General features: G+C 44.3%; 1 protein-coding gene across 17 annotated transcripts in view; it reads right to left on the reverse strand.

Annotated features, from left to right (window-relative positions):
- The window catches only part of Kalrn (kalirin RhoGEF kinase), a 724,529-nt gene that overhangs the window by 517,626 nt on the left and 183,296 nt on the right, over positions 1-23,607 (reverse strand). For all 17 annotated transcript variants that reach the window (XM_045147196.1, XM_045147195.1, XM_045147193.1 and 14 more), the window contains exons 2-3: positions 8,454-8,528; positions 1,850-1,964 (exon numbers count right to left, since the gene is read on the reverse strand). In XM_045147196.1, coding sequence (XP_045003131.1) covers positions 1,850-1,964; positions 8,454-8,528 — 190 coding nt within the window. The remainder of the gene's footprint in view (positions 1-1,849; positions 1,965-8,453; positions 8,529-23,607) is intronic.

Consider the following 23,607-nt stretch of genomic DNA (forward strand, 5'->3'; position numbering starts at 1 on the left):
TTAGCAAGTCAGAATGAAGAAAAGTGTTCTTCCATTTTTCCCCCTTTTATGCTAAAGAAAAGAGGAGCCTGTATGAGCTTCAGGTATGTCATGAATACAGAAGGAAGAAAAATATATTCTTTCCATCTCCTGGGATTCTAATTTCTTCTGGCTTTAAAAGAACTGAGAGTCAGTCCATCTTAGGTCCTCAGGAAAACTTTTCTAGCAAATTGCTTTAGAGAGTGACTGGTTTCATGTGGGCCAGTAGTATGTTTGGGAAAGGCACTTCCCATAAGGCTAAATTACAAAATCACCTAGATCAATCATGGGTTATTTAGACCATCTCTTTGTTCTGAGATATATGGGAAGAGTTCTTTCTAAAGACTCTTCGGGGTAGGGAGTGACTTTTTATTCTGTACTTGCTGTCTTATGCATTCAAGGTTTAGAAGTCCTTCTTCAGACAGAACCTAAATCCCTTTCACTGGAGCTTAAGACTCTTTATCTTTTTTTTTTTTCTGGTCCCCAAGGATATCATGAAGAAAAACAAGACAGCTTTTCACGTCTGTTTGTTAACATATTTTTGCGTGGATCTCTCCAGGGCTAACGATTCCAAATTCGAGATCTTTCCCAAGCATCTGATGAACGCTCCTAAAATCCCCTTTACCACCTGCCCATCACCTACCACCAATCCCTTCACAGCTTCCTCCCTTGCAGCTAGCTCTCTGAAATGTACTGCTTGCCTCACTTGACACCTGCTTCAGGACTTAATCAGCACATTCAAAAATTATCCCAGGTCTCCTCACAAAGGCAGAGCTAAATATGTAGCTCACCTGTGTAATTTACTAATTCTCCCATGAAATGCACAGGCAGGATGAAGGTTTTGAAAGCCCAAGGTACTACCTGTTATTTGACACAACAGACACTTCACAGGCTTCTACCTGGCTAAAAGGCAGAGCAAAGATATTGGCTGAGAGCAAGGATGGGGAGAGGCCACTGGCACTAACGTCAAGAGGAATGTGTCCAGGCAAGCTCTGCCTCTGACCCCTGCAAGCCCCTCACATCCAGAGACAACCTTCAACCCACACCCTCATCAGAACACTATACATATTTGTCCAGGTTGCTCCCAAGGGCTCTCCCACCTCTCACACTCTAGTTAGCTAAAGGCCTCTTACCACCCACCTTCATGGCCACTATCACCCAGTGACAGTATTTTTCAAGCTTTATTTCATTACATTACATTACATTTTTCCCTTGCAGGAGCCATTTACATTCTCTTAATCCAATCTCTTGATCAATGCTATTTTCACATCACAAAAGTAGTGTTTAGCTGTGCTGTATCCGTGTATGTGTGTTTGATATAGATAAGAGTTACTTGTTTCCAGTACTACTTCCAATAGTACCCTCCTTTAAAATGCAGAAACGAGGGTAAACCAAGGGCTACTTCTGGCTAAGTGATACAAGGCAAGTGAGTTATTACAAACTCCAGGGGCCACAAGTCTCTTTAGCAAGTGTGAAAATCACTATCACATGAGCCAGAGTGGATCAACTAGAGTTCCAATTCCATTAAAGTAACAGCAGCTCCCCATAACTCTGCTTCGGGCTGCACTGTCTCCTGCTATCAATACTAGAGTAGTCCTCTTCTGGGGCCCTCACCTCTGCCCAAATTCCCACCCACAGCTCTCCCCTTTCCTTCAGATGAATTCCAGCAAGAGCTACGGGAGTGATGGGAACGTGGCAAACAATGGGTAGTGATGTTCCAGAAATACTGAGAATATACTGCAAGGGGCCCTGGCAGAAACAGAGGCTCTCTCCAACTCCCTGGCACCAGCCCAGTTCACCCTCCCTTGCAGGCCATTCCCCTTCCCCTTACCTTGGCACGCTGGCCAAATACGTCACAAGTTTCCGCAAGTCCTCCTGTCTTATCCTGTCATGATTGCTGCGAGCAGGGAAGGTCAGGATGGGTCCGCCTCGCTTGTCACGGCCCCCTGCAGGGAGCAGGAGGAAAGATTTTAAGAAAATCAGACAGGAAAATCAGCCACAGCTGGAAGAAAATTTCTGAAAGTCAAAAAAGCAGGCTTGGGCTGGAGAGATGGCTTAACAGTTAAGCGCTTGCCTGTGAAGCCTAAGGACCCCGGTTCGAGGCTCGGTTCCCCAGGTCCCACTTTAGCCAGATGCACAAGGGGCGCACGTGTCTGGAGTTCGTTTGCAGTGGCTGGAGGCCCTGGCGCGCCCATTCTCTCTCTCCCTCTATCTGCCTTTCTCTCTATGTCTGTCGCTCTCAAATAAAAAATGAACAAAATTTATTAAAAAAAAAAAAAAGCAGGCTTCAGGCTGGAGAGATGGCTTAGCGGTTAAGCGCTTGCCTATGAAGCCTAAGGACCCCGGTTCGAGGCTCAGTTCTCCAGGTCCCACGTTAGCCAGATGCACGCGTCTGGAGTTCGTTTGCAGAGGCTGGAAGCCCTGGCGCGCCCATCCTCTCTCTCTCCTCTATCTGTCTTTCTCCCTGTGTCTGTCACTCTCAAATAAATAAATAAAAAATGAACAGAAAAATATTAAAAAAAAAAAAAAAGCAGGCTTTAAGGAACCAGAGAAATGGTCACTGGTTAGGACCGGGGAGGGGGTCTGGATACAGGAAACATGGATGACTTTGGACACATTCTTTTAGGTCTCTGCTGCCTGGTCTGTAAAAAGCAGATTAACAAAAAACAGTGGTACCCACTGATGAGATGGCAGGTGGGGGAGCTCTTTGAAAGGCATAACTCTGTGCATGTGAGATGATAAGAAGATGGTTTTAACTGTTTTACTGAGAAAACCAAGCTGGGCAAAAGTGCTTTGCCTTTGGAAATTTAACCTCCAGTCATTTTTTTCTGGCAGACCTCGTTGCTGTGGGAATGCTTGTGATGAGCTAATTGCCAGAGTGAGAAGTCTCAAGAGCATCCATCCAGGACAGCATTGCTCAAAGGTTTCCACACTCATGGAAAAGGCACTTAAAGTTCTCCACCCAGCCCAGAAGCCAGACCCGCTGCCTGCCCGAGGCCACCTGTTATTCCTGCTGCAGGAACACATGAATCTTATTGGAAATAAGCATGTTTGAGGTCTTAATCACTACAAATGCATATGTACACACGAGGGGCACAAATGTTTGCTAGAAGCCACATTGAAAACAAGCTGCAAGGAATACATTAAATGACGAACATTTCTTTTATTAGGACAGCCTTCTAGATGGCTGCTTTTTCTATCCTCCAGTTTCCAAATTTTCTTTTTACTATTTTTAGGTGATTTTCAAATTCATTCTTTAGCAAATGCTACAATTAGGAAGTAGAACCAAGTTTCCCAGGAAGGTCAGATAGGGTTGAAGCTCAGGGGTGATGACCATAGGGGCACTGGCTATGAGCAAAGATTCCCCTGAATCATGGTCACAGGTGCACCCGCACATCTCAGGAAGCCACTGACCCCCAGAGTGGAGAGCCAGAGGGATTTAATCAAAGGAAGACAAAAGTCAGCATGGCCATAGCACCACAGCAGTACTAGAAAGCTTACATTAACTCAGGTCTCTGGAGAAGGATCTCCTACACAAGAGGCAGAGAGGCCCAAGACCCTGTCAAGTGAGAGCTCAGGAATAACACTTACTGATCCAGAATGCCAAGGGGAGGAATATAGTAGTTTCAGAGAGGAAAGATCAAACAAAATCAAGGTCATTGAGCATGATGAGGCAGGTATCCCCTCAGCAGCACACAGTTGGGCAGATGTACCTTAAAACTGAGCACCAGCCCTCCAACTCTGCACTTTCCACATACCAGCCCTGGTCCTTTGTACTGACAGCCACTAGATTTCATCTGCCTTGACAAAGGTGCCCACTTCCCATCTATGACCCAAATGAGGTAAGGAAGCAGAAGAGGTGATTGATCAGGAGGTTCCTCAAGAGCTGGGAGGGACTCAGACATCCTCAACCTTCTTTTATGGCCTCAACCTCATCACCCTATTTTCACTTTTTGGCATGTTTGAAGACAGTACTTATCTTGAAGACATGAGTTTCAGAATCACAGCTGTGGGGAAGGTTCTGGATGTTGGGGAGGAGACTTCCAGAGGTGCAGAGTTGAATCTTTTCAAAAAGCGTGGCTTAGGAGGCAAGAAGAAAGGCCTCTGAGGCGATGGGAGAGGAGGAGTTACAGGAAGGAGGATCATTATGTTGGGGGAATGGTGGATGGACACAGGCCTCACAGTGGTCACAAGAGAAGGAATCCAGCCCCCAGCAGGTAGGACTGCCTATTTCTCTGAAGCACACTGCAGACCCAGGAAGGGAGGAAAATGGGAGATAAGTCATGGAGCCTCCCTGAGGGTGAAACAGAAGAGGAAACCAACTGTTGGGGCAAGGTAGAGCTTCCCGCAGGACTGGGTATGACATAGCCTTCTAAGAAAGGACAGTGATTGGCTGTGGTGTCTGTTGTGGGCCCCATTCTATGACAGCAGAACAGAGCTGACGCAGAGTTTTTATGTGGAAGGGGGTGGTGCCTGTGAGAGTAAGAGCTGCTCTGCCAGAGCACACAATCGCAGAGAAAAGGGGTCCTATGACATCTGTCCTCTGCCAACAGATAGGAGGAAACCGGAAAGGGTCAAAGGCAAGAGAACAAGGCCACAGATAGATGTGTCAAAGATCATGACCATGGATGAGCACAGTAGATAGAGGGAAGACTCTAGTGCTCAGGGCACAATGAGCAGCCATGAAACTGTCACATCAATAACGGAGTTGGATGCTGAAATTAGGAGGAGATACACAGAGGTGAAGAATGAGATTCTACTGCTCAAGTCAATGTGCATTATGTGGGGGACAGGGAGAAAGTAGCCATGCCTGAACCTGTGACAGATGGTGGCAGAATCTTCAACAGTCCGGTTCACTTGTGCACAAGCATATGCCTTTCACCTGCCTGTGCAAGGGCCTGACGCTAGGCTACAGGATAGGAATGCAAAGAAGAGAGAGGGTGGTGGATGGTTACGTGTTCCTGAGGTGGCAATGACTGCCCTACCATGGAGACAGAACAGCAGGCCAGTGAAGGAGGCAAGGCCAGAAGTGGGAGACGTTGAGGCTTTTCTTGGTTGAAGTAGAAGAGCAATGGTGTGCACATTGTCAGGAGGAGCCAGGCTTCAGTTAGGGCACAAAGGTGAAGACAGTTTTTGTGGGAGAGACAAACCAAAACTTATAAGATTTTAATAAACACACAGAGTTAAAATTTCTTTTTGCTTTCATTTATTTATTTGAAAGAGAAAGAGTCAGAGAGAGAGTGGGGGCAGGGGAGACAGAGAGAGAATGGCACTCCAGGGCATCTAGCCACTGTAAACGAATTTCAGATGCATGTGCCACCTTGTACATCTGCCTTACTTGTGTCCTAGGGAACTGTACATGGATACTTTGGCTTTACAGGCAAATGCCTTAATCACTAAGCCATCTCTCCAGCCCCAATAAACACATACAGAGTTTTAAAGGGAATATGGTTATTTTGTAGTTTGGAAAGGTTAAACAAAAAAAAAAAATCAAATTCGTTATTGTAGGATTTTCCAGGACTTTAAAATGTTAATTCACTGTAACAGATGTTCCAAGTCTGGTGGAAGGGATGGGGGGATGACTTTAATGTGGAACATTTCCCAAACTTATTTCTAAAAATAATCCCTTTCCCTTTTTCCAGGGTCAACTGTTGTCATGTGGAACGCACTTTGAGACAGGAGAGCCCAAGGTACAAAAGGTCTCCAGCGCCCAGAGAAGAATGAAAACTGGGGGTGATGTGAGCTCTAGAGGCAGAATGTAATCCTCAGGAGCTGGTCAAAGGCAGGGTGGAAGCACAAGAAGATTGGAGGGGGGCAACGGGCCCCACACAGGTAGAAGAGACATGGATGCAGTGAGGGGGAGGTGGGAGCCACACGAAGGAGCAGGCGGTGGAGGGTGGAGCAGGACGGGTGGGGCAGAGCGGGGACAAGCACAGCACAGTCACTGCCGCTGCCACCGCCACACACGCCCACATGAAAAAGCAGCTGGGCTGCCTTGCTTATTCCAGATGTCCGTTGTCATGACAACACTCTTCCTCTCACCTGGTCCAAGCTGGGGCGCCTGCAGAGGAAAGCAGGCACAGCTCATGGCCTGTTTCTCTGCCTACCACCTTCCTTATTTTGTTCTTTTCTTCTCAAAAAGAAATGCAACTGTTACACTGTGCTGCTTAATGTGAGGTTTCCCTAACCAGTTTTAATTTTGTGTTTTGTGTCTTGGAAGCTCGGGATGTAGAGAGAAGGGGGGTTATTTATTTACTTTATAAAGATGCATCCAGCAATTGTCCCTCCAGCATCCTCAGTGTCTTTCCCAAGCACGCAAGGGTAGTGGTCCCTGAACGTAGAAGCTCCTGACAATACCTGTGTAGGTGAGTCAGGCACCCTGGGGATCTGGCAGTGAGCTGCAGACCCCGCCCCTTCCCACCTTCCTCATCCTGCTTCACCAGCAGTTTGCATCCCTGACCTACAAATGACCGCCCGCTCCCTCGCCCTGAGGAAGAAGGGCTTTCCTAGCCCTGCCCTGGCTTCGACTGAATGCACACAGGGAAAACATGACATGAACGATGAAGCAAGGGTCCCAAGTTTGTCCTCATATGCTCCAACTAATGTAAAACAAGCTGGCTAAACACTGGACGGCCTCCTGGAGGAAGAGAAATGGGAACTGAAAGGTGCTCCTGGGAAGGACACAACAGGCCCAGGAGAAATGGGAGCATCAGCACAACAGCCAAGGGACAAGCAGGACATCAGCTCAACTAAGGACCATAGGAAACAGGAGAAAGAGGGCTGTGGGCCACAACCTTGAAGCCCAGGCAGTGAGGCTCACTACTGCCCAGTGGACTTTCACACAAGGTCTTCCCCTACGCTGAGCAAGCACTCCAAATCTAAGTACGCCCTGGGGGTTGTCACACCCTGCCTCTGCCTCTACTGAAACAGTGCCAGGGCATCCTCCTGAGGGAGGGTTCTCTGCCCGTGTCCTACATCCGCAGAGGTGGGAGACTTACACCAAACGTGGCACACAAGCAACCTAACACAAGTGGGGAAAGGCAGCTTTTGGATTTCTGTCATCTTGAAGAGCAACAGCAGTGAGAAAATGCCATTGCTACTGCTACTCCAGAATGCCCTGGCATCTCACTGGGCCTTGTTTTTGTATATCTATCACATGGCCGCCCCAGCTCCCATATCCCACCCGACGTGGAGACAACTTGGGTATGTCTTCTCCCCTCTCTGCTCTCTTCTCCACTTTGGATGCTGCCTGTGCTAGTTTGAATAGATGCCTCCCAACAGATGCAGAAGTTTCACTAAAGCTTCTTGGACTTCCAGCTACCTAGCTGGAGGAGGTGTCACTGGGTGGATCCTAGGGTCCAGCTATGAGGTGTGGGAGGTGGATTTGGAATTCCAGTCTAAAGAAAGGCAAAGTGCTTCAGCTTAGCCTGGAGTTCCTAAGTGCGCTTGCCTATGGTGCTGGTGTGGCTTGTGGATTTCTCTCTCCGCTTGGACCTGTGGAAGTGGAGCCAACTGATTCTGCCATTATGGAACTTCCCTTCTACCTTCAATAAACACCCTTCCTCCATAACTGTGTCTGGTCTGGAGGTCACCCCAGCGACTTTGGAGCTGTCTATTACATCAGTAAGGCTATAAGAACATGCTGACTCTTGTCCTGTGACTCCACGGCTCTCTGTGCAGACAAGAAAGACCACCCAGAAATACTCTGTGAGGTGTAACACCTGAGCTTGTACCACCCAGAAATACTCTACGAAGTACGAAGTACAACAGCTGGGCTTGTCTCTGAAGATGAAGCCCTAGGCTACTCACACAGTCATTACCTGCCGAGGCTTGGGCCTTGCCAGGTTCTGATCCAGAAGGCTTTCAGTGCAGCCCCAAAGTTTGTGACACCAATGGGAAACAGACATGGCATATGAACAAATACACAGGGCTGGACTCCAATTAAACTATTTCAAAAAATAGTGGTTGGCCCAAAGGTTGCATATTGTTGGCCCCTGATTTAGATGTGTAGGGTAGAGAAACAAGGAATAAATATTTGGAAGTTACTATTTATAAAGCAAACAAACCTCATAAAAACAAACACTTGGGTTCCCTTTGCTAGGGCAGGGGGATAAGGAGGAACCAAAAACTCTACCTCTCCTACCCAGGGTACATCTGACACACCAGGTTTTAGGTAGGAAGGGCAATGCCTTGTCCCACTGGAACTTCTCACACAGCCTCAGAGGACAGGTAGGGAAGGGGTTGTGAGGTGCGTGGGGGGCCTGACTGTAGTTGCAAGTGTCCTCTAGATACTCCATCTGGGAGCTGAGCCCTCCTTTCTCCGCCTGCCTCAGCCACCTCTACTGGTCTTTCACTAACATGTAGAAATGAGTGGTTATATGTGCATGCATGCCCCATCGCTAGGTCTGTTACAGAGCAAGTTCACAGATACTTACCAGACACAAAGGCCACTTTCTCCTTTAGGATAGGAAGAACATCAGAAGCTTTCAAACCATCATTCCGAAAAGATCCTGTAGAACAAGAAAACAGAAGGAACTGGGTGAAAGAGGTCCACTGGCTGGGTCCCACCCTCAGCTGGTCAGCCCCATCATTCTGCCTTGTGCAGGCCTACAGCACAGCCAAGGCACGCTGCCCAACATGCAGGTCAGTTCCCCATGACAACAGGTCACAGCCATTTCCTTCTCTCTTGGTCCTTCTCTAGGGAGACCAGTCTGAATCACCTCCCACCACACACATGCCCTGTGAACACCACCCATAGCCCTGATATGGTCAAGTAACTTGGAAATGGATAGCCCTTTAAAGAGCATGCTCAGGACTCTAGTGCCTAACACAGACTGATAACCAGACAGCATGTACTGGATACCTGTAGAGCTAGTTCACTGATATCAAGATGGATTATAATGGTCCCAAATAACATCTTCATGCACATTGACTTCTAGTCTTCATTTCACAAGTGGGAAAAATAAATGACAAAAATCTGATAGCTAAAAGCAGAGTTGATGATAACGTTTCCCCCTCCCCCTCAGTGTCCTCAACAGTCCACAATAGACCACAGGCAGGAGACACAAATCTCCTGAGAAAGAAATGTGCTTCCTCTGGCTGGTTCTTTAAGTCTTTTTAGTTGGAAAGTCTTTTCTAGAGTCTAGCTGAGTTCTACTAGGGGAGTGGAAGTAGAAACCTGGTACTCACAAAAGAAAAGAAAGGAAAAGAAAAGAAAAGAAAAGAAAGATGTGCCTGGACAAACAACAGCCTTGGGAGGCAAAGAACAGCCCAGCTGAATGTAAGGTGTGTGGGAGGGGAGGACCAGCTTCCACACACACAAAACCCCAGGCTACCCCACTATGCTCCTGGTAATTAACTCCAGTACTAGTGGACTTTGAAGGAACCGCCCACACCTACACCCTTAGAACTGGTGTCTCTTATGCATTACCACTGAGACATTACACAGAAGAACCTCAGAAAGCGAGCGGTTCTTTGTCAGCTCAGTGCAACAAAACCAGGGACCAAGGACACCCCCTCTGCTGCCTCTGCCCACATTGTTTCTCCCCTTAGGGTCCTAGTCTGACAATCTGCAGAGAAGAGCAGCATGCTGGGCAAGACTGTCTCCCTCATCTTCCTCTCCAAACAGTTGTCACACACAGGAATCTTAGCAACAAACAGGGATGAAATCGCCCACCTTACTAATGAAAGTTAGTGTGTCCCATGCATATTCAACCAAGGAAGAAAGATGTGCCACCCAAGCCAGTGTCTATGGTCAGAAGTCATAAGCTAACTAAATCAGTTTCTAGTGTCTCTGATGATTTCATTCTTTAACTTTACTGGCACACCTATGAACAGAGTGAATCTTTTATTCACAATTACTTCTCTTCACAAGTTGGCACACAGTACCTAACACTGGAGGAATAGCTGCAAGGCTCATGCAGTAATGGAAGAAAAAAATCAGCATTGCTTTGTACATTCTAGCCTAAGTTTCTCCAGATAGGTATGCTCAAACCATATTTTTCACACTGAAAAAACAAATGAGTCCCATGAATAAAGACTACTTAAAGTCAGTATAAATTATTACAGAATTTACAAATAGATACATAGGATTTTGTTTGCTTGGTTTTTTTTATTTTTATTTTTGCTTGCTGTTCTTCGTAATGCAACAAGGACACATTTTAGTGTCTCAGCAGGGAAGAATCCTATTTGTTCCTATCAACCACACACTGACCATCTTCAAGTAACACATGGATTGTTTGTGTGAAATGACATTCCAAAATCAAAATAGTTTATTTTTTATGTGAGAGATAGTTTTATCAGTTTTTTACTCTACATCACTATGCACACTTAATTGCTCTAGTAAAACATAAACATAAGTTAAATGCCATTATTTTCCAGATTACTGAGAAGTTCAAATAAGCTAGGCATGGCAGGATAGGCCTGTAACCCCAGCTATTCAGGAGCTGAAGTAGGGTGACTACAAGTTCAAGAACTCCCTGGGCTACAAAGTAAGGTCAAGGCTAGCTTTGGAAACTTATTGATGACCCTTTTTCAAAACATTAAGTAAGAAGATGATATAGCTCAGTGGTTTAGCACTTGCCCAGCATGTGCAAGGCCCTGGGTTCAATCCATAGTACAGAAAAACAAACATGAGCAAAGCCTAAACTAAGGCATTTACTGTGGAACAAGAGTCAACAGAACCCTCTTCTGTCCTAACATCCTGCCCTCTTTTCCCATGGCTGTTCCTCTCCTCTCTCCTGCTGTGCATACAGGAGGAGCCTAACTCTAAGCAGTTCCAGACTTGAAAGAAGAGTGTGAACTGTGCTATTATGCAAGCAGAAGTATCCCCATCCCATCGCCTAGACATTTCTCCTGCAGAGAGAGAGCCCGCAAGTCTCATCCTCACACACACACCCCCGACTCATCCTGCTCCAGGGCCCACAACCTGAGGGACAGCACACAGGTCCTCCATGCAGCTGGTGCTCACTGGTTCCAGAAAAATGTCACCGTCTTGAGCTGATTGTTTTAACACGCCCAGGGCTTCCATTTCCTGGGCCAGAGACTTCTCCAACCAGTTCAGACCACTGCTGGGCTTTCTGCTTGGTTACAGGTCTACCATAAGAAATCTCAACGTGCCTAGGTTTACAGAATCCATTACCAGGAAATAATTATTTCCAATACCAGCAACAAGATTTTTCACATTATAAAAGGGTTTGCTCGCGGGTCTCTTAAATAAAAGTTCCCTTCGCGGTTTAAATTAGTTTTTCATTTGCCAAAAATTGAATTACAAATAACTTTGCAACAATACCTACATTATGTAAAGCCAAGTGGAGCTAAACTAATTAGCCTAGCAGCTCAGAAATTGGTGACCCTGCATATAAAACCTATTTGCACTGGCTGAAGATCCTATGTATCAATCCCCGCAGGGCCTCTGTGAAACCAGCTGCGAGAATATATAATAAAGAGTAAGTTCATTGACTGCTAACTCAAACAGGACCAATGAAACAGCAGCCTGTTTTCACTCAAGTATACATCCTGGTAAACTCATGGTAAATGGTCAATAAATATTTGATGAAAGAATAAATGACTAAATGAAAGTTAGCCCTTCTTAAAGTGTCTTACACAAAGTCGGTGACCTCACCTGTCACATTAAGCACTGGTGATCTGAGGGGATGAGCTCCAGGGCACCACTGAGCTCTAGCGTTCTGAGCCTTCCTCTGGCTCTCTTCTTCACGTCCATTAGCCTTTACCATCCTCCCGTTATGAGACCAGTGCGCTTTGAAAGGAAGCACTGAGAACAACCTCTCACTCTGAGTGCGTGTGCTAAAGACAGAGGCCTGGCTCCCCTACCTATTTGTTCCCTGAGGTCAGTTGGGGACTGAGATGCCTGGGGCAGGTCACCCCATTTTGCAGGTAGCCAAAATTGTTAAAATGGAAGGCACATGTTGGAAGAATTTTATCAGGCAGATATAGCTTATAGACGCAGCTTACTCTGTACCTGCTGTTTCTGACACAAAGTATATCTGATAGTGCTAGTAGGCTATGAACAGCAAACCAACCTCAGACAAACCTCCTTTAAGAAAAAAAGACTGTTGAAACAGTACATCACTCTCAGGAAGGGATGAGAAGGAAAAAGGGAAGATGGGGCGGTGGCGGGGGGGAGGGGAAACTCACTCCTTAGAATTACTGTAGGGAAAACAAAACAAGCAACAGGCACCTTAGGGACCTGACACAACCTGTGTGTATGTGCTTGCTTGGAAGGACAAAGGCATGCTTGGCTGGCATTCAGTGCTAAGCCCACCCCACACATGTCCTGCTGCTGTCAGAATTACAAGCCTGCTGTGCCGTTAATTAGCAAAGTTGCAACGCTCTGCATCTATTAGGGAAGTAAAAATCACTGCCACCGCTCGTTCCCTAGGGCCCTCGGGCAGGGGTCTCCTCCTAGCCCCGCGTCTGCTCCACCTTGTCCCACAGTGAGAAGCAGGCTCCCACTCATACTGCTGCGGCTTGCTCCTCATTTTCATCGCCACCACTTCCCATGTTGGAAAATGCCAGCAGTCCTCACTCCTGCTGCCAGCCTCCATGTGCGGTCCCACATGAGAATGGCAGGACTAGCATGTGCCCTTGCCCTGCCCATGGTTTCCTGGGCCAAAGAAAGCAGTGAATCCCCCTGGGCAACAGGGTGCTTGCTCTCCCTGCCAACCTCCTTCAGAAAGCAATTCTAATTTCAACCAACAGAGAAACAAACAAACAAAAAAACCAGCATGAGCATTTAGCAAGCACTTGGAGGTGGTAAGCTGTCAGGGCACCCAGGGATGGCTCTTTATATTCTTCTAGCTCTCAGTCACACCTTCCTAATTTACACTTATTTAGGAGTGACTGTGTAAACTTTCCAGCCTTGATGCAAGTAGGCTGAGCCCTCGTTCTCCAATAAGACAGCAAATATCCTGATGCTCAGGTATCTGTCTCTTCTTTGTACTCTATCACATGGTGCCCACCATGGGAGGGATGCTGCATTCGGTCCAGGTCATGTCCTGTTTGCATACCTGCCTATCTGTGATTGGAAGCCTCCTGGAAAGCAACATCCATTTCTTTTCATCTTTTCCTTTATTTTTAGGAAGAGTCTCACTCTAGCTGACCTGAAAATCACTCTGTATGTAGCTCTAGGCTGTCTCAAATTTAGGGCAATCCTCCTACCTCAGCCTCCCGAGTGCTAGGGTTAAAGGCCAGAGCCACCATGCCTAGCAAGATCCATTTGTCTTGATATCACCTAGTACAAGACTTACCTACCACATACAGTGCTTAATAAGGACTGATGAATGAAACACCCTAGGAACAGGAAAATGCCAAAATCACACTCAAACCAGCGTCGGCTAATTGAGCTCTTAAGATTCTCATTTGCAAGCAAATCTCTTGTGCAGCACATTAGCCAGTAACTTAAGTGTCACTCTGAAAGGAAATATTTCCTAAAGACCAATCCTAAAGCTTTGCTTTTCAAAGTAACAGGCAGTCCTAGGACTTTCTAGAGACACAAGATCTCAGGTCCTGTCCAAGATCTACAGATTAAGGATCTGCATTGTAACAATCACCCCCAACGACTCTTAGCACACATTATAAGGCAGAGAGTTTTTAAGAAAAGCTGGGCCAATTAGAGCCTTTGTAGTCAGCTCTCATGCTGCTCAGTCTCCTCTTGCTCCAACATGGAGAGTCCCTGCCCCTTGCTCAGGGTTATAGAGAGATTCAGCTCTCAGCTGGAGCCCATCACTCATATGCTGGAGAGAAAGCTTACTGGTTAAGGTGCTTGCTTGCCAAGCCAAAGGACCCAGGTTCTATTCCTAGTACTCACAAAAAGCCTGATGTACAAGGTGGCACATGTGTCTGGAATTCATTTGCAGTGGCTGGAAGCCCTGACATGCCCATTCTCTCCCCACTGTCTGCCTCTTTCTTTCTCAAATAAATAAATAGGCAAATAAATAAATGGCTATCCAGGAGATAGGGAATTCCTCCCTGAGGCCACTGAGACTAGACCATGTCTTGTTTTGTGAGAGCATGAGTATTTATATATCATGCCTATACAAGTTGCTGATATTTTACCTTAAACTACTCCTTCATGCATCAAATATTTTAATTTCACAACAAAAATATTGCTTCTTACCCTCTGAACTCTGCCTTCTCTAACCATTCTCAGTACCATAAATGTCATTGATCATATTCATAGACCAAAATGCCATCTCTAAGATGGCCCTGAAAGACAAAGCACCAGTTCATATCTCTTTATCTAGCTGCTGTCCCACCCATGGGTGCAAAGCCATGATCACTGGGTCATACTGGACAGGAAACAGAGAAAGGAGAGGTGCTTATCTGAGGAGCTTCATATCCAACCAGCACAAGAGGATCTCATGAAACTCTCTCCCAGAAAGAGGAGACCCAATTCCTCCACTTTGGGAATTCTCAGCTAAAATAAGATAAGCAGTGTCCATTTTCTCTGACATCAAAAAGCTACCAAACTAACTGAATAAAGAGATTCTAATAGAGAACTTTCCACCTTGTCCCCTACATAGCCATCCTGTATTCACACTACTCTGGTGAGGGATGCTGCCGTCCCCCAAGATGCCCAAGCAGAAATCTGCGAAGCATCCTACATGTCTCCCCATCCTTCATCATGCTTTTCAATATAGCTGCTTGAGTCTGATGGTTCGACCTCCTACATCTCCTGAATCCATTATTTCCTCTGTGTGGTTTTCCTGACCTTTCTGTCAAGTTGAGCTGTTCCCAGTTGTAACTTGTCATTCTTTAAAAAAATATTTATTTGAGAGAGAGACAGAAAAAGAAAGAGGCAGGGAAGGAGAGAAAAGAAAACTAAAGAACGAAGAAAAGAAAAGAAAAGAAAAGAAAAGAAAAGAAAAGAAAAGAAAAGAAAAGAAAGGAAGAGAAGAGAAAGATAATACTCAGCCTCCAGCCACCGCAAATGAACTCCTGACATGTGAGCCACCATGTGCATCTGGCTTTACATGACTACTGAGCTTTGCAGGCAAGTGCCTTAACTTCTAAGCCATCTCTCCTGCCTGTACATTGTCACTCTTGAATGACATTTATGTGTTTACATTTCACTCCTCATTAACCAATCCTGGTACCTTGGGGGAAGGGACCATGCTATACTCATTGTTCTACCTCTGCAGCTAGCACAGTGCCTGTCACACGAAAGAAATATTGAACTGAACAGAGCACACACAAGTTCTAAACAGACAGAATCACAGTGGTGAGCTGGAGATAGAGGGGTTACAGCAGGCTGCCCTAGGATAGGATCTTGGAGTAAGGTTTTGAAAAAGAGAATGGCCAATGGATGCTGTGAAGTAGCACAAGGGAGGCAGAGAAGAAGGGAGGGAGACACTGTGCCATGGAGAATTTTGCCTGATGAATAAAAAAGCTGAGTGAGGGATATGAAAAAAAAGTGTATGTGGCTGGGAGAGGGGAGGTTCTGTAGTTTGACTCCTGGAAGCAACAGCTGAGGAGCAACTTCATATGCCTTGGACTGAGCTGCTGCAAAAGAAAAGAGCTAGGATGGGGGCAGGGGTCTGGCTGGTCCCAAAGGACCATACCAAACTGAGTGTGCTTCAAAACAGGACTGGACACAGCAACATCCAGATCCCTTCTACTCTACTGTTGAGGGCAGGAGAAATAAAGATACGACTCCTCCTAAGGTTGGTAGTGAAACACTGGTTCAGATGCTCCTTTTTGTGTCTCTAAGTCCTAGGTTGTAAGGTCCAATGAGGATCCCATACAGGACTAAATCATAAAAGGAATGATCCCTCCTGTGTAGCAAACAGATGGACAAAGCCCTCAAGAGAAGGCACTGTCTCCTTCGATCTGGAGTGGGAAGGGGACCTATTAGTGTAAAAACAGGACCTCCATTTCCTTGTTCCCCTCCCTCTCTCCTCCTCCTTTCCTCAGTTGACCTAAGAAAAGAGAGGCACATATATATACAACAGAAATGGAGGAGGTGAATGTTTCACAGACATCAGTGAGCTATGGCGGAAATGGCTTGTTCAAAAACTCCTGCGGCAAATATAAATATGTTTCTTGGAGCTCTTCTCAGCACTACAGTGAGGTAGGAAGTATGTGCTTGCAGGAAGAAATACATCTGGCAGAGGGGTGGAGATGGTTTAATGTCAGCCAGAGAACACGGAACACCATGAAGTCCCACGTGCTTTCTCCCAGCCCAGGAAATCCATGCATCCACAGTGAGATCTGGCCACCACCCCTCAGCCCTGCTACCCACAAATATCAAAACAATCCTGGTGACATTCTATGTCCCTTTGCCATAGGTATTCAGGAGGGAGTGTGGCAGAATTCTGCTTTCTGGTTATGGAACTGCTAAGCAAAGGATATTCAGCAGCCTCTGCTGATGTGATTTCAGTGAAGACATTAACAGGGGAAAGAAGGGTTCCTCTTTTGGCATCTGCTAAATCCTGAGCTTCTCAAGTTCAATTTCAATGGCCAGCCTTGCATAGCATGAGGCAGTAGCTGAGGACCTGAGATGATAACCAGGGCAGACAGTGTATACCAGAGTGAGAGACACTGTTTCCCTTCTCTCAACTCTGGCATGCATTTCAACTTCACTCCTGACAAACAACATTGTCTGTCCTGCACCAAAGTGAGCTGCATGCCTTCCTCAGGGTGTCTTCCTCAACTCTTTACCATTCCCAGCTGAGCTGCGTCATCTTCTCCAGCGCACACAGCTGATCACTCACTGCTACTGTGCACTGCCACACTGGGCTCCCTCGCTGGACTGTCCACTCCTAAGGGCAAGGCCAGGGCTTGCCAAGTAGTTCCAATATGCCCAGCATACAGCTGGTACTTAACAGGGACACCAGAATGGTCTCTTTTAGATCCACAGTGCCATGGTGCCTTCTAAAGGCACTTACTAAGTCTTGTGTCTCTGTCTCCCATGGGCCCTTTATGGGTCTGTTTCAACCTCCATTCTCATATTTCTCCTCCTTTCACACTTCCAGGTGAACTCTAACTGTAGCCGACTTTAACACCAACTTTCTAAAGTCAATAGCAGATATGAAGGCCTGGCTAATGGGCTACGTTTGAAGAGTATAAATATTTTATACTTACCCTTGCTAAATTAGCTCTATTAAAAGATCACAAATAATTAGCACTTTAAATATGTGGGCAACACCTCTTTAAGCCTAGCTAATGAGCAAACTGTTTGTTTCATTCTTCACAAGATGTAATATTATCTGGAATTGGAGACCTCAGCTGCAATACACACAAGCTTGCCTGTCCTTCCTTCCACCCTCTTTCCCCCCAGCAAAAAAGAAAAAAGAAATGTTGGAATCCTTGAATGTAATGCAGACACCAGAAAATGGCCACTTCAGAAGTGTCCATATCCACCAACCACTATTCAAAACTGATTCTAAATGACCACAGCACTGAAGTGCTCACACTGCAGGGGTGTGGTGGGGCAGTAGTTTTATTGCTGCCTTTTGTTACACTGAGCAATGTTCCTCAAAGGAACACCAAACACAAGCCTGTGAGTGATGAGCATGAACCAACTGTCGAATATTAGCAACAATATGCTAAGAAAGCATTATAAAGTTGTAGTAGAAGTTCAGATAAGCAAAGGGCTGCCTCTCCTTAAGGCTCTCGCTCTGAGCGCCCTCTTCTTCCCAGCACAAGTATCAGGTCAAGAAGATTTCGTTAAAGACGAAGCGCCTGATTTTAAAAAGTAAGCATTGGCTCTGTTGTTATACAATCCATTCTGTCAGGCATCTCAGCCTGAAATTGCCCAGCACCTGTCCAATACTTCTCACTCTCCCACACCCTTGGCCCCACATCCTTAAGCTTAGGTGTGAGTAGCAATAATTACAAAAACAGCTGCCAGGCAGCACAAGTTAAAAGACTCATGGGCCACTCACAGAGCAGTCCTCATTCCTAGCCCAGGACCTCTCCCTGCTCCCACACCCATCTTATGACTCCCTAACAGCGCCACTCCTGCCTTAGCCTTATTACTGTGGCCATAAATAGAAGCAACATCACAGACATGCCAAGCACAAAAGGAATGCAGATGTGAAACAATGAGGGTCAGTGTGATAATTAAGTACAGCAGCAGGTGAGAAGGGACACACCCAAACCTAATACTTCTGGAATCTTTGCTGAGCCCCCTGTCCCTCTCAAAGGAACGTGTGCTGCTGTCCTTGGTCCTGAACTAATGTACACTTGCTACTTGGAGAGCCTGCAGTCTAGGCTGCCCTATAATATATGCACCAAATGAAAAAGTTACCTGTGGAAAACAAATATTCAGAAAATGTCAAAGAAATAACAAAACTACAGCTTAATAAAGTGCCTAAAAATGGAAACATCAGTAACTGGAGCAGAGGCAAAAAATTATGAGCATATCAGCCAGGCCCTGGATTGGACAGGACAGTGGCAAGTATGTCTGCCCACAGAGAGACTTTTCTCCACAATTTGGGCTCTCTTTATAAGCAGATAAGTTCATGTCTACCAGGCATAAGCACCATAGCTTCCCTATGAAGTTAGCATGAGCAGAACCCAATATAAGCTGGGCAACAGCACAATAATGTCAGGTGCTCACAGTTGACAAGCAACAACCTGAGTATGTCAGGAAAGCAAAATTCTTCTCCACAAGTATGGAAAAAAACAGGGAGCTGGGAAGTGTGTGCAGATAGCAGCCTAGGTAACTCACAACTCTGGTCACCAGAGGACAAAGCAAGCTGTGTGTTCTTGGAGCACCTGGTACATCAAGGCAGGCCTCCTCAGCCTGTCTTCAAAAGATACGTGGTGAGGGAGGGACAGGAGCTTTGTGGGTGCATGCAAATCACAGTTGGTTCCGCATGAGTTCTTCATTCTGAGGGAGAATTTGTATATCCAATTTTCACCACTTTTTCTTTTTTTAATTTTTAAAAATTAAATTAAAGTTATTTATTTACTTATTTGAGAGACAGAGACAGAGAGAGAGAGAAAGAATTGGCCATGGTAGGGCCTCCAGCCACTGCACGTACTACCTTGTGCATCTGGCTTACATGGGTACTGGAGAATCGAACCTGGGTCCTTAGGTTTTGCAGGCAAATGCCTTAACCACTAAGCCATCTCTCCAGCCCTTCACCAGATTTTCAAGGGACCTATGGCTCTTTCAGTTACTGAGAAGCACTGGTCTAAGGCAAAGTCAACAGCAATCTTTCTAGCCCTTCTCTGAATTTTTATTGCTTTCCTCTTCTACTTCTCTGGGTGGTTTGTTGAGCATGCCAAGTACTCCTGATCCTTTAAACCAAGCTCCCTAGAGTTGAAAGGAGGGCTCTCAGGCAGCCATTCAGCTGAATGGATGCCTGCCCATCCTCCCCTGTCCCAGAGCTGTGGCCATGGCATTCTTGCAGCTTTCTGTTGGTTCTGGCAGTTGACAAGTCTTAGTCCTTCTTTTCCAACTCCTGTCTCTGCTGCCCATTTGAGTCTGTTTCACACAAAAGCATGCAGCCATAGGTGATGTTTCTGAGAAGCATGCCTTCTGACAACATAACCTGGTATTAGAGACCTGTAGGCAACCAGAGCTCCCTGGGCGGGGGACAACACATCTGCCTTCAGGAAGAAAGGATGTTAGGCCTCAGAAGATTCCATACCCTGTGGATCTTTTCCTTAGTTGGCCTTGAATTGTCAGGCTATTGTTAAATGTGGGTTCACAGAGAAAGAAAAGTGAGAGAGATTAAGGCATAGAGTCACAGGGGACTGGAGAAAATAAATCCATGTGAATCAGACCCAAATATCTGCCTAAAACAAGGAGAATCAGATCCAAGTCCTCAGAATTTCTGCTGTATGCTCTCAGAAATTATGTTTTTCTTTTTTGCAGTAATCTGAACAGAGCCTGCAGGTCTGCTTTGTTCTTTTCTAGATTTCTGAAAAACAGGAGTCCTTACCTCCATCAGGAGGCATGACGTGGTTCTGCCCAGTGGTGAGTATTTGAATGCACTCAGAACAAGTATATATGCTGAGGCCAGATTATTATAAAGTTGGGGAGTTAAGATATTTAACACAGCTTTACAGTACTAAAAAAGAAATCAGAAGCAACTTATATGTGCAACTACAGGGGATTGGTTAAGTAAGTCATGAATATATGCACTCAAAGCAGCCACTAAACATAACACTAAAGAATAGATAATATCTTGTAAAATTCATGGTATATTGTTAAGTGAGGAAAGCAGATTATCAAATAGAATGTATAAACTCATTCTACTTGTATACTGGTGTGTGTCTACATAAAAACTATATAATATAACCTGTACACAGTGAGTATTTCTGAAAAGTAGCATAATGACTGATTTCATTAGTGTTTTCTAATGCTTTTCTATGTTAAAATTTTATTTATTGACAAAACTGTCAAAGGGAAAAACTCCTTTGTATGTTAACCTTTAAGATACAATATCTTTGTAATATATCCATACACTTCAAAAGTTTGATAATTAAGTTGTGGTCATGATTAAAATATGTAAACAGAATTTTAAAAGCAACCTTATTGAGAACTTATTTAGGACAACTGTGTTACCTAATGCAATTTTGTGGCAAATAAAAAATGTTGATCATTTATCAGTGATGAAATTGCCTTGCAACTAAAAACACCAGTCCAAATGAGTTGTAAAAAAATTTCCATTTTTCATTAAATATCACTTAACGATTTTCCATGAAAGCAAATGTTGTTTATTCCAGGAATATAAGACAATAATGACTCAATATGATCAGCACATTTTATATTTAAAAGTCATCTATCATAGTGAATATCTATGGCTGAATCTCTAAGTACCTACTATGTACTAAAGTAGGATTTTCAACAATATTTTTATCTAAATGCAAAGTGAATGAAAATTGTTAAATAGATTTTGGAAAGAAAGATGAGTAATATGTTGATCTCACCTACTAGATATTAAATATATTTTAAGGGCTGGAGAGATGGCTTAGCAGTTAAGCGCTTGCCTGTGAAGCCTAAGGACCCTGGTTCGAGGCTCGGTTCCCCAGGTCCCACGTTAGCCAGATGCACAAGGGGGCGCACGCATCTGGAGTTCGTTTGCAGAGGCTGGAAGCCCTGGCGCACCCATTCTCTCACTCTCTCCCTCTATCTGTCTTTCTCTCTGTGTCTGTTGCTCTCAAATAAATAAATTTTAAAAAAAATTAAAAAAAAACTTTTAAATATATTTTAAACTACAACTATTAAAAGAGGGAACAAGTATAAGAATTAGCATACAAATGAATGTAGCCTGAAATATGGCCCTAATATGGATGTGACATATTTTAACATCTAATAAATGAAAATAAGAACCTAAAGCATTGGGAAAAGATAAAGCATTCAATAAACACCACTAGGAAAACTATTTGGAAAATAAATCTCAAATTAATTGTTATAGCTTCATATATAACAAAATAAACCTTAGAAGGATAAGAAAACCAACCCTAAAATGACTTATTAGAAAAATAAAGGGAAAATATGAGTATTTGACCTATCCCTAAATGAGAAAGCTTTCTAAGTTCAAATGCTTTGAAATAGAGAGAAATAAGAATATTTGCCTACATAAATTCAAATGACATATCACAAGCAAAACTAAATAAGCAAATGACATTAATAAAAATAGGATAGAGGAGTTATTACTACTACTCCTGTGGAAAGCAAACAAAGAATACAAACATGAAGACCACAGAAGAAGGAAATATGGCTAACAAACAATAGAGAAAGTTGTCAATGTAATCAGTAATCAAAGAACACAATCTAAACACTGAGATGGTTTAAAATTCATTAAGCTTTCAAAGATGTCAAAAAGACAGGCATCTTCAGTCATCCCTCCCTTGCCCTTATTCCTGTTGGGGCAAGGAAAATAGCTACTTCTCCAAAAAGCAATTGGATAATATGAATCACAGTAATAATACGGTATATAACAAATAACCTAGCAAATCCTCTCTCAGACATCTATGCATAAGAAATAAGGAAAAATGAAGGCAATATTTGAACATAAGAGGTTTCAGTGCAGCACTCTTTATTGTGGAAACAAACTGCTAGCAGCATAAATGTCCAACAGATGGAGACTAATTAGACAAACAAGATAGGTGAGATAGGTAAGAAAAAATGGGATACCAGTCAGCTATTGAAAGTTTTTAAGTTGTTTTTTTTTATTTTTTTTAAATTTTTTATTTATTTATTTGAGAGTGACAGACACAGAGAGAAAGACAGATAGAGGGAGAGAGAGAGAATGGGCACGCCAGGGCTTTCAGCCACTGCAAACGAACCCCAGACGCGTGCGCCCCCTTGTGCATCTGGCTAACGTGGGACCTGGGGAACTGAGCCTCGAACCGGGGTCCTTAGGCTTCACAGGCAAGCACTTAACCACTAAGCCATCTCTCCAGCCCTTAAGTTGTTTAATGTCATGGAAGAATATTAACAAGATATAAAATATGTTAGGGTCTAATGACCATGTACATCAGGCAGAATCATAAAAATGCTGAGATCCCTCAACTCTGCCTTCAGAAATAGTGATTTTTTTTTTGTTATGACCTCAAATACCTACAAATGTATTTCTATGTTATCAGATTATGGGGATAATTAATTTTTCCTTATAATTTCCTATAACATTCCAACATTCTACAATTAAGGTATGTTAAAAATTATAATGGAAAAATACATAAAGACCACATAAACACCTAACCCAAGCATAATAGCATATGCCTTTAGTCCCAACAATCAGAAGGCTAAGGCAAGAGGATTATGAATTTGAGTCCAGGATTAACCTGTCTCAAAAAGTGGAGGAAAGGAAATGGCACTCAGGAGACTGAGGAAGGATTTCTGTGAGTTCAAGGCCAACCTGGGCCACAAGAATAAGTTCCAGATCATACTGGACTGGAAAGAGACCCTGCCTCAAAAAAAAAAAAAAAAAAAAAACCTTTTTGATGTTTTTGGTGTGTGTATGTATGTCTGGGTCCGTGCACACCATGTGTGGAGATGGTAGACAATCTTTGGGTGTTAGCCTCTCCTCCTACACAGGTTTTGAGGATCTCTCTTGTTTGCTGCTGAGAACACCACACTGGCTAGCTAGCGGGCTTGCGAGCTTTGACTCCTCCTCCCACTGGTTTTAGTTCACAGGGTAAAGCACTTTGCTTGCTGTTTTACCTAGTTCCAAAAAATGGAAGCAACCAAAGAACCTATCATCTGATGACTGGATAAAGAAAATGTAGAACATATGAAAGAAAAATACTATACTATTCAGTCACCAAAAAAATAATAGGGGGCTGGGAAGATGGCTTAGTAGTTAGGGTGCTTGTCTATGAAGCTGAAGGACCCAGGTTCAATCCCCCAGGTCTCACATAAGTCAGATGCACAGGGTGTGTCGCATGGATCTGGAGTTCGTTTGCAGTGGTTGGAGGCCCTGGCATGCCCATTCTATCTGTACTTCCCCTCAAATAAATAAGTAAATAAAATAAATAAAAAATAATGGAATCCTATGATTTGAAATAACATAAGTAACTGAGATCATGTGTTGAGGGAAATGTCCTATGCACAGAAAAACAAACATACATGATTATGTATGTAGAATCAAAAAAGCTGATCTCATG

The sequence above is a fragment of the Jaculus jaculus genome, chromosome 4 (genome assembly GCF_020740685.1).
Source record: "Jaculus jaculus isolate mJacJac1 chromosome 4, mJacJac1.mat.Y.cur, whole genome shotgun sequence".
NCBI classification, from domain to species: domain Eukaryota; kingdom Metazoa; phylum Chordata; class Mammalia; order Rodentia; family Dipodidae; genus Jaculus; species Jaculus jaculus.